Here is an 11749-nt window from a genome sequence, read left to right as displayed (position 1 = left end):
GAGCTAACACATCGCCGCTGTCGCCGCTTCCGCTGCGATGCTCCCGTCGACCCTAACCTGACCACACGACTGCAGCTACATACACCCCAAAAGCATACAGCTATGCTAATCGCCGAAGGGAAGACGCATTATCATTCAATTGTTCACTAAATCATGGCACATCTGACCCACCCACTGTGACAACAAGAGCTTCAACATGCTATTTGCAGGCACCGTAAACAGAAGGGCCTACTTGCCGCTCATACCAAGGACAGCTTCGATCTTATTCCAAATGTCATCCCTCAACACATTGCTTAAGTGTTCCGTGTCAAGCTTGTCCTACCGCACACGATATAGCTTCACGGCGTCGAAAGCATTTCGGATGTGGCCGTCACTTATTGTGCGCCGATGATCGATGAGGCGCAAAAGAAACACAGCGGTAGTTCAGATAATCAACTTTTTTATTTCATGCTTATCTTAGAAGACGCTCTTTTTACTGCACTACCAAGTACAACAGTGTGCTTTCGTACGGGAGACCCCCCCCCCCCCTCCCCCACCCCCATTCCCCCCCCGCAGGAACGTTCCTGCGTGATGCTGTCGGGGAGGGCAGCTGGACAAGGCGAGACTAGACGATTACTCTTCGCCCACTGGCACGAGCGAAAATATTTCAACATATAAAAGCAAAAATAAAAAAGCAGCTTGCTTCCGTTATGGAATGAGCAAGGTGAAACAAAATTCTGTGTTTGAAATACACGAGACCAACACTGGTTTTGAAGGGTGCGTATCGCCAATCGTTTAATTGAATCAGCTGTAGAACCATGCTGCATGTTCTGTTATTGAAAGAAGCAAAAAAGAAAGAATTGCGGGTTGACACTTCCAGTTGTCACGCAGGCCAAGGACACTTGCGCGCACACAAATTTGCTAAATGAGGAGCACAATCTTCGGAGCAGCTCAGTGTCGCAGGACTTCGTTCCGAGCACTCCGTCGACTGCCGTTCGATGCATGACGATGGTGTAGAAAAAAAAAGCTACAAATGTGCATCACTGGTTTCCGCCGCCCGATTGTAGTATTTCAACACCGTCCTTAACCGTAGGTGGGGTCGTGTGGCTTGTTGCTGCAAAAAGACAAGTTCCAGTTATTAGCCCGAAAGAAAGAATAAGAGTGAACAGCCCACCTCATGGCGCACTCGGTGTTGCCCAGGTGCTCGCCCTTGTCCATGGAAAGGCAGCCGGCACCACCGCCGAAGCCGTAGCCCTTGGGTCCGAACTTACGGCCGTAGCACTGCTTGCAGAAGAGCTCGCCTGCATGCTCGCTGGCATTGGTGCTGTCCAGCCGCTTGTGGCAGAGACCTGCGGTGGCAGCGGTGGTCAGCCGCATCCGGCGCTTCCTTGCCACACACACTTACCGCACACAAAGCAGGTCTTGTGCCACTTGCTGCCGGCAGCCAGCATCTCCTCGGCGGCATAGACGGACTTGCCGCACTTGGGGCACTTTGCGTGTTCCACGGGCTTGAAAGGCATGGTTGCTGCACAAGCACACACTCGCTTATTACAACTGCAACAAAAGCGCTCACCTGGTGTCTACGCTCGGGACGAACGACAACTACTCTAAAACAAAATTGTCTCCATGAAAAATGAGAAACGTCAATACGATGGGCAGCGCGTGATGGTCAAAAGAGGACCTCGATAGATTAAGAGTTGGGTGGCAAGGTGCGCCAGGTAAAATATTTTGTGAAGACTTTCTTCGCCGCGGCTTACGGCTAATAAAATTGAGGGATAACCTTCGTAAGCGTGCGTTGAGAACTTTTCATGTGTCGCGTTGATGCAGAAATATGTCTAACATCATCCTTCAAATCTTGATAGAGGTTAAGTCGATGGACTCTTGTACGCAAAATAAGAAGATTAAACTCCTAACGGCGCCCCCGAAGCTAGCCCCAGAAAGAACCACCTTTGCACAGACGCAAGAGAGGGTACATAAAGCAGTGTCATTCAGGGGCTCTGAAGACACTGTTTCTGCTTTCGTAACACTTGCAGCGCCTCTTATACGAATACAGTAAAAGACGTCATGCGGCCATATTTATGAAACGGTGATGAACGCATCCTTTAATTTACCGCACGAGGGAGCAGCGAATAATCATACCCCGCAATGCACTGTTAACCGATCGCGTCTGCATAACGTTCTTATCTGACTGCGAAATAACTTATCAGGAAGTTCTGCGTTACCTTTTATTTTCTATACACGGTTGCACGCATGGAACTTACGTAAAGCGGGTTGTTTTGCACCTGCAGCACTTAAATTTCGCCGCGTGCGTTACAAGAAATCACTCACTTTCGCTCGTTTTGGCTGCCTTAAGCACTCAAGGTGGTATTCACCCCTTTCCACCTCCATAAAGAAACTGATTTTACGCAGTATTATCCCTGTCTTGCACTGAGGCGTGCAGGCAGAAAAAACAAATATATGGATGGATGGATGTCAGAGTGGGAAGGTGGCGTTTTCCTTTCCGGTTTCTACTGTAGCGCTGCCCCAGCTGATCAAAAAAGGAAACGCTCGCGGACTGCTTGCGTCACCGCATCATAGCGGAACGGCATTCGCTAAATCTGGCGGCGCGTTGCTTTCACCAGCGTCTATTTTCTCCGAGGTGCGAGAAAACGCACTCCACTTATGACTGTCTTACTTTTTCACCGCGCAACTTGTTGACCCGTTCACGTGCCTAGCGCAGGCATACAGGATACACGTCGCTAAACCAGGGGCTCGCAAGCCACGTTTGTTTCTGCCGACACTGCATTGCAGCCAGCGAGCCAAGTCTTCAGGGCTGACGTCAGAGTGGACGCGTGCTTACCGTGCTCCCCTTAATGCGCAGTAATCCACAGGGTAATCCGTCCGCGGCTTACCTGGAGAAGCGGTCGCACTAAGGCAGGAGTCGGCAGCGGAGAACCCAGCGAGCGTGTGCTGCTGTGCCCGGAGAGCGGCCCATTTTTCTAACACTTTGCACACGGCACGGAGAAGCGGCGGCGTCGACATATAGGGCGAGCTGCCTCCTCCCCGCCGCTGACATCACCAGCTCGAATTTCCCCCCCTCTGAGTCAGGGTTTGCGCACGGCCGCTAACCGGAGCGACCTTGCGTGCGTCGCTCTTTCACGCCGACGTTTGATCTCAGCGCTTCCCGGTCGCTGTTTCTTGCAGCAATTATTTACACATATATTCAGGCGACTTGCGAATTTTCTTCTCGTTTAGATAGCTTTATTTCGGCTCTTACGGGCGTTTTAGTGCCTATTTGTACGGTTGTTGCAATCTTGCAACCAGCAGGTTTCGTTCAGTGGCGTTCATTTGTACATTTTTTCTCCTTCCTTAGCGCAAAAACGAAGAAAAGAAAAAGTGAAAACAGGAATGAAAGAAAGGAAGGAAACATTAAAAGTGCAAACCTCAGTGAGCAGCCGGGAGATCAAAAGGCACATTTCCCTCTTTGGAGCGGCTTCTGTGGGATGTGTCTTCCACGTAAGCAAGAAGGCGACGACCGTTTCGAACATTTTTCAGCAATTTCTTTTTTTTTTTCTTTGCCTAAAAACGCTTCGGGCCTCTTTCTTGCGATCCCCAAAGACCGCTGCAAAATGATGGGTGTGTAAGCTGCTCCATTTTATGCGACTCGAGACCAATTAAAACTTTCAAGTGACGTGGGGAGGAACGTCCCACTTTCGTCTGAAGCGACTGACTGTTATGACTCGCCTGGAATGCATCTGTGTGGATAAACTCTTATTGTAAAGTGAGATCGATTGGTATCGTTAGGGTACCCAATTGTACTAGCCAAAACACAGCTTTTATGAGCTGAAAGTAGGAAAAATGCACCATTGGTTTCGTCATCAAAGTCGAAACACGTGCGTTTACGTCGATTTTAGGGCACCCATCCTAGACGCCGTGCTACACTTCTGAAAACTACTGGGGGTTGAAAAATAAACATGACCCGGTGAAACTAATTTTCGCGGAGTGTGCCTGCAAATCCGTTTTCGAAGCTCTCATGAGAATGGGCGTCAGGCAACCTAACTGACATTCTGCAGGTAGTGCGATCGTCGGTCGCGATGAATGATTTGTGCGCCCTTAGGAGAGAGCATTTTTATTGTGTATGTTGAACTTTTTTCGTCGTTTGTCGTTGTTGTCTTATATCTATGTTTATTTTGCTGCGTTATAACCTTGTTTTTATTCCATTCCCTCCTGTAACGTCCCCCGGGGCGTTTAAGGTATTGTAATAAATAAATAAACATCAATGAGCGCATCGCAACACACAGGCTTTAGATTTCAGCGGAACGGAAAACTGGGCGAGCTGATGAACGTTAAACATTATGTACAGCGCGAAAAACGAAGACAGGGGAAGAAACACGCAAACAAACAAGCATTTGTTTGCGTGTTTCTTCCTCTGTCTTCGTTTTTCGCGGTGTCCGTAATGTTCTGATCTCAGTCAGGATCAGTTCCTATCGAAAAAGGCCAACGTCCGTTTTTACTGTGCCTGCCTAATACTGGCAAAGGTATGACTTTGTCAGCGGTAGAAGAGGCGCATTTCGCTTTGCCCCATTCTAAACATTTGCACTACTACAGCCACGTAAGGAGTCTGTGCCTAGGAGCTTCCACATCATGACGTGTCTAAGTCAATCGACATCATCGACAGCGCATATAAGAAGCCAGCCACCATCAGCGTCTTCCAGTGGAGCATCAGCTGGCCGCCTGTCAGCATGTCCAACCCGTTGCTTTTTATACGCAGGTAAGTAACGAGGCTTCTACTGCTGAATCTAGCAATAGTTGTTCATTCAGGCGACGTGCCCTCAAAGCTTGTATATCCTGTGTTTGGTTGTTAGAGATTTTGTGTCCTCCTTGCTAATGTTTTCTGGTTATGTAGAGCCCAATTCTAGGCCACGAGGAAATACGAACCGAAACACTGAATAGCCTAAAGAAAAAGAAAACAAAAAGGCTAGAAGAAATTGAATTGAAGCTAAGGTGGTTGGTGCGTCAGCCTCGGCTATTAAGAAAGTTAGCAAGAAAGTATCTGGCGTCGAGAAAACTGTCCGCAGCTTGCAGGGCACATTTGTAGATCTAGAGGATCGTTCACGGATTAACAACCTTCTGGTGTTTGGGGTCAAGGAGGAAGCTGAATGAACTTAAGATGATTTGAACCAAGCTGTATAATAGAGTACGTGTTTGTCAACATACATGATGCTCAAGTGTCTTCGGCTGAACAAATTCTAGGATTGGGCGCAACAGAGGATAGGACCCCGCCTAATAATAGTCAAGCTTTTTGACCACTGTGAAAAAAATGACTGTTCTGAGGAACTGTTCCAAACTGAAAAAATAAAAAATTGTCAGTTTGGGAAGATTTCTCAGCTCCCCCAAGACTGAAAAGATACTCTGAGATAGCATCTGGGAAATAAGAGCTAGTGGGGAAAAGCCCACCTATTATACGCCAAAGTTAGGATTAATGGCGAACTATTGCAGTGGGACAGTGCAAGTGACAGAAGGATTCCCACAGGCAGGATAAAAGTACGATTACAACATCCACAAACACCGCCCCCATGAACCGACACCCAAGCTAAAAAGCCACACCACTGCCTGAAACTTAATGGACGCAGCATGAATAATAACATGGTGATATCGAAAGAAGATTATGGCACACAAGCCGCATTTTGTTACTATTACGGAAACTTGGCTTCTCGCTATTATTTCCGACGACGAAGTAACTCCACCAGGTTACGCAGTTCATCGCAACGATAGAAATTCGCGATACGGCTATGTTGCAATTATGCATCAACTGTCATTACTTTTCTATCATTACCTGATATACTTGCACTCGAGTGCGTCGTCACTGAAGCACATTTAGAGGGGCACAATTCGCTTTTGCCATCCACCTACTCAAGACAAGGTTTTTTATTGAGCGCAAAGAATTCTTTGTTTCATCTAACGCTTTTCTTGGAAGGTTCTGTTAGGTGGTGACTGCAGTGTGCCGCCGGTCGACTGGAGTCGCAATTTTCCTGAACCCATTTCTAGTACATCCAAATCTTTTTTTGTCCTAATATTATTTCGTGACTTAGCTCAGTTGGTGAAATGGCCCACCCGAAGTCAAAATGGTACAGCTTCGGTCTTAGATATCTTTCTTCTAAGTAATGTAGTCCTCAACCGTGAGCCGGAAGTACATATTTTTGACGTAATATCTGGTCACAAAATGACATACTTAACTGTTCAACTTTGCCGTCCCACTAAAAATAAGGGGAAAAATGCTTCATTCTGAATTTTTCGCGCGCTGAAGACGTCAATATATTAGACACCATAGATAGGTTACTGCCTGATTTTATTTGTATTTCTAATTCGAACGCGTGAAATGTAAATAAGCTATGCTCCTTGACGCATTTCAAGACTAGGTTCTTAAGAACCTAGTGAAATGCGTCAAGCAATTTGTTCCGATGATGCTGAGTATGCCAGACCGCACGCGTTCGTAGATGACGAAGGAAATAGCGCGACAGAAGAAACCAACACCGTCGGTATCCCACACAAATTGACGCTGCTAAACCTTCCAGCAATCGTCAGCAAAAAAAAAAAAAAAAAAAAAAGAAAAAGAAAGAGAGTAATAAAAACGCAAAACAATATTATCAGTCTATCTTTGAATAATTTTTTGTTGCCTCCCAGCTACGTTTTAACGGCACCTGTCTTCCCGAAAACGATGTTTATCCAGCTTTCGTATAAACTGTGAAACCGTGACTGATAAAGCTTCCATTGCAAAGATTGCTCTGTATTTTGTTTTGTGTGTGTGTGTTCAGCGTTTACAAATGATGACGGTTGGAAGCCCGCCCATTCACAATGCGACAGTGACTGAAGAAGGCATTTTAGTTCTTTTGTTTTCTTTAGTTTTTAGTCAGTTCTTTTGTTACATCTAACCATCGAAAAATCGCCTGAAATGGACGGAATGCCAACAACCTTTCTCGTCAGTTATATCTAGTGGTAATCAAAATACTTGTGCATTTTATTTAATAAGTCTTTTTCGTGTTCAGCAGTGTCCAATGACTGGAAGTGCGCCATACCCACAACTGAAAAGCAGTCGCTTATCACTTCGTACTGATCAATTTAATCGTTACCCACATCTGCGAAAACTCTGAAACATATTATACTGAAACATATTTCGATTTTTCTGCATGACAACACCTTAATAGATCACAGGTTTCGGATGGGATTACCTAAAACAACACAGCCTCTCGGAACTATTCCCCAATTTGCAGGAGTCCTATATGGACGAGGTCAAATTGACATGATATTCATCGATCTTGGAAAGGCCTTCGACCGTGTGTCTCACCCTAAACTATTACTGCTTGCATGGATTTCTGCATATTTGTCATCACGGCGACAGAGCGTGTTTATTGATGGTGTGCGCTCTGGCTCAGTACCTGTTCAGTGGGGCATTCCCTTGGGCCCCTTTTCATTCTTATATTCATCTATATTCATCAGTCAATTAATAAAAGAAGTAAAAGCAAAAATAGGAGTCTCTGTAGATGAGTGCACATTATATCAAAAAATCAAAAGCTAAATGACCATTTTTCTTCGAATGCCCAAGGTAGACGCTTTGCGCGACGTGACAAATGACCATTAATGCAAAGAAAACAGTCGCTATGTCACTAACACGAAAACGACACCCTTTAAATTTTCTTACAGCATCAGTGGTAATAATCTACCTATGGTGAGCACCTGGAAATACTTGAGTCTTGCATCCGACGTCAGGTGAACCAAACATATACCCGATATTTAAAAAAGGCACTGCACACGCTCTCCACGACAGTCGATACAAGAAATCCATCTTTTAGTCTACAAAACATATATAACATACAAACAGAAAGATATCACAAAAATATGAAGCATCCAAAGAAAATTGGTTATGTCTGTATAGTTCTTATAAACAAAAGCTTGGAGACGCTTAAATTGACAAGGTATAAATACAAACTGAAATACATGTAATTACTTTATCACGATATGCTGGGGAAGTATAAGGATGTGTATATTAATTTAGGTTCTAGGCGTTCAACATGATCTAATCATCCAAAAAACGTTGAAAGTGTTTACTTGCAGAACCGACGTATTTAAATACTGTTCTTTTCCAAGAACAATGAGTGAATGGAGTGCGCTCACAGCCAGTACATTGGAATGCCGAACCGTCCAGTAATTCTGCGGCATGCTCGACACCATTTAGACTTTGTACCCTTCTTTTTGTGATCTTATACAGAGGCCTTCGAGTGCCCCGTTTTCTTTATCGTTATTTTCCATAGATTTGGTTTCCTGCTCAAGCGATCGATAATGCACTTTAAGACGGTTAACTGCTGGGCTAGTGGATTTTTTGACATAATAAATGATTTTTAGCGCGACGGGGACACATGACAAGAAAGAGGACACCACAGATTTGGAGCAAGCGCCCGTGTTGTCCTTTTTCTTGTCATGTGTCCCCGTTGCGCTAAAAATAATTTATTAGACCGACAATGCAAGATGTATTTTTTCATATCACTACTGCTTTTATGCGCTACGTTATCTATGTTGCACTTTATTTTCTTCCTTCCATTGATTTGCACACTGCTCGAATGGTCAGATGATCTTGCGCGCATCAACAGGTGCTTGATTCTGTTGGGCTGGAAACTTCTGCACACATCCTGAGCAAGCTTATTCCTTTTGGCAGTTCTATAACTACATTTTGTTTTGTTATTGAATTCATGTAATGTCAATCCTGCTGTTCATTTTATTCCTATGTTTTGTACTGCTCACTCCTGCCAAAGGCCCAAGACTGAGGTCGGCAGTATTTTGTAAGTAGATAAATAAATAAATAATTCAGGCTTTATTTTCCTCCTTTTTCTGTACCATCGGAATGTTAAACTTTTCCGCCCTACTTTTTCTCTCGTTACCATTGTGCAGATCTCGACGACTACGTTAAGTATCTTATCCATGGTTGGAAATGCCTTCTCTCTCTGTTGCTATTCCCAGTTTTCTCACTGAGGATGCCGTCGCATACTTCAGAACGTATTTAATTTTTTATTGTTGTACTCCAATATTTTCGGGATACCTTCCGCTAATTCATTAGCTTTAACCTCGCCAGTTTCATATATATTTTGTGTTAGATACATTTTACATTTTTTATCTCCTCTTTTGTACCCTAAGAGAGCTTTGCTATATCCTATCCATCCTACTGGCTCCTTCTCTTGAGAACTCCGCGATAATAGCTGCCAAGTCATCGTTGCTTGTTTAAATGCTATTTCCGTCGTCCTGAATTAAAATCAAATTTCTGTTCTGCAGTTAGATTTTAAATTCATGTGTTTTATTACTTACCGCTACATTTTGTATTTAGTTTATTATTTTCAGGTTATTTTCAGTCTAGAATAGTTAGAGATCTCACAATCCTATACTGGCTACACTGAGCCCTGTACGATGACAGGCACAATATAAAGAAGAAGCGCCATTCTTGTCCCACTATTTAAGAGACCACATTGGCTGGCTACTTGGTGCATGACAGAAGGTAACAGCGCGAAAACAAACACGAGACCACAGGCGCTGACTAGCAACTGGTATTTATTTACGACCAGAAGGAATTTATAGTGACGAATCGGGCTGCTATCAGTCTGACACAAGGTTGAGATTTCTTAACGCAGAATAGGCGCGTGTGATAAGAGTTTAAAAACTGTCAGAAAAATGTTTCTTGTCTATTTCCATCATTCAGCATCCGCAACGAATTCGGGAGCTACCAGGTTCGATCCCCGGTGCCGCCGTGTACCCACGGGTTTCCAATGGGTACAAGTTTCACCCGACTTGGTGCTCGGCTCTTCGGGGGTGAAATGCTTTAGAAAAGGGGCCATGAGCCAAACATGCTGGTTCAAAACTAATACGGGCCACATAATGGGCGTTTCCCGCGCGAGGAGGACTTATTGTTGTCCGATGGCGGAACGGATCACTGTCCCATCGGCGCAATTATTTGGGACCTATGACGACATTTTGAGACGACAAACGCCTTGTTGGCTCCTATCAAAAGTTGTGTCCTTGATACGACAAATGTCAGATGCGTTTCAATGTGCATAAAACAGGCAGTTGCCCTTGCAGTCTCACTAACAGTCTCCTTCTCTCTTCTGTAGCGCTTTGAATGAGTCGTTAAAGTCTAGTTTCCCTTTTACGAATGCCATGGTCTGGGCAGATTGAGTCATTCCGCGGTAGTCATCAAAACGCTTCGATGCCTCTCAAGGGCTTGTCTTACCAAAATACTCTTCTTCAGTATGCGTCCGTGGTACGGAGCCCCAAGTCGTCAACCGAAACATGAGATTGTACAGAGGCAAGCAGTTTGTTTCATCTTCGACGATATAACCGAAACTTTTCTTCCCCTTCTCTACATTTTACCAGTAAATTTAACTGCTTTCTTATAACTCGTCGAACTTATTTTAAATTTTGTTTTTGCATCGCGTTAATTCTAATCATCATGAACATCTTCTTCAGAAAGCGGAAGAACCGCAAGTGGACATGGAAAAGTCCCAACGGTTAGACTAAAAATGAAATCGACTTCATGCTGTGTTCAACCCCCGCCATTATGCAAGATGTAGAGGTAATCGGGAAAGTGCGATACAGTGACCACAGGATGGTGAGGTCCCGAATTAGCCTAACTCTGAAGAAGGAACGCAACAGATTAGTAAGAAAGAAACCCATCAACGAATTAGCGGCGAGGGGGAGGGCAGAAGAGTTCAGGATCTCGCTACAGAACAGATACTCAGCTCTATTTAAGGATGACGACATTAGCCTAGAAACAATGAACAATAATTTCAGAGATATCATTACTGAGTGCGTTGTAGAAGTAGGCGGTAGGATAGTTAGAGAGCATAGCGGTAAGCTGTCTAAGGAGACGAAAGATTTGATCAAGAAACGCCAAAGTATGAAAGCTTCCAATCCAACAGACCAGATAAAATTGACAGAGATATCAAAGGTAATCAGTAAGAGCAAAGTGGCCGATATAAGGAAGTATGAGATGAAGGAAATTGAACATGCTGCGAAGAACGACGGAGGAAGCCTTAAAGCGGTGAAGAAGAAATTGGGCATAGCTAAAGCCAGACGTATTCGCTAGATGACAAGGCGGGCAACGTCATCCCGAATATGGACAGCATAGTCAAAGTAGCCGAGGAGATCTAAACTGACCTCTACAGTAGCCAAAGTAGTCAGGAGAATAATGAGATCGGCAGTATGGAAAAAGCGCTCAGACGTTCCGCCAGTGACGAAGGACGAGGTTAAGAAAGCGTTACAAACTATTAAAAGGGGGAAAGCAGCTGGAGAGGATCAGATAACTGTAGACTTGTTGAAGAACAGGGGTGGGGGGGGGGAGGGGGGGATATTATGCTAGGAAAACTGGCTAAGCTGTTTACGCAGTGCCAAGTGTCATCGGCGGTATCGGAGTCATGGAAGAACGCAAACATCTTAATTGCAGTAAGGTAGAAAATTGGACTCGTTGGTATATGGATATGTTTGAAAAAATGCACTGAGCTAAAAAACACCCCTAAACACTTCACTAAACACTGCGCTTGTAATGTTCTTTATGTGTTTAGTCGTCGTCTTTTTTAGAGCAGTGCATTTTTTTCAAACCATGATTATTTTAAATTATAAAGAAGAGGACGCTAAGTACCTGAAAACTTCCACGCCAATCGCTTACTGTCTGTTACTTATATAGTATTTACTAAGGTAATCGCTAATAGAATCAGGACAACCTTAGACTGCAATCAAGCAAAATATCAAGCCG

The 11749-nt window shown here is 44.4% G+C and overlaps 1 protein-coding gene across 1 annotated transcript; it reads right to left on the bottom strand.

The window, feature by feature from the left end:
* Nucleotides 1–747: 747 nt before the first annotated feature.
* On the bottom strand, nt 748–3029 carry Mlp60A (Muscle LIM protein at 60A). Its single transcript, XM_084586254.1, has 4 exons — nt 2871–3029; nt 1385–1504; nt 1154–1328; nt 748–1093 (listed from the first exon to the last, which is right to left on the bottom strand). Exons 1-4 carry the CDS (start codon nt 2998–3000, stop codon nt 1063–1065), a joined length of 456 nt encoding a protein of 151 aa, XP_084442380.1. The 5' UTR covers nt 3001–3029; the 3' UTR covers nt 748–1062.
* Nucleotides 3030–11749: the final 8720 nt, after the last annotated feature.

Source organism: Amblyomma maculatum, unplaced genomic scaffold (assembly GCF_055883805.1).
Source record: "Amblyomma maculatum isolate TAMU_Amacu unplaced genomic scaffold, ASM5588380v1 scaffold_15, whole genome shotgun sequence".
Lineage (NCBI taxonomy): Eukaryota > Metazoa > Arthropoda > Arachnida > Ixodida > Ixodidae > Amblyomma > Amblyomma maculatum.
Note: the sequence above shows the minus strand (reverse complement) of the source record. Positions and strands in the feature narration are given on the sequence as shown.

Bases quoted from the DNA above. Each gene is read 5' to 3' on its own strand.
- Mlp60A (XM_084586254.1), bottom strand. From the start codon at position 3,000: ATGTCGACGCCGCCGCTTCTCCGTGCCGTGTGCAAAGTGTTAGAAAAA. The intron at 1,329-1,384 runs GTAAGTGTGTGT...CTGCCACCGCAG, and splicing joins CAAGACCTGCTTTGTGTGCG to GTCTCTGCCACAAGCGGCTG. The intron at 1,094-1,153 runs GTGGGCTGTTCA...GTCTTTTTGCAG, and splicing joins AACACCGAGTGCGCCATGAG to CAACAAGCCACACGACCCCA.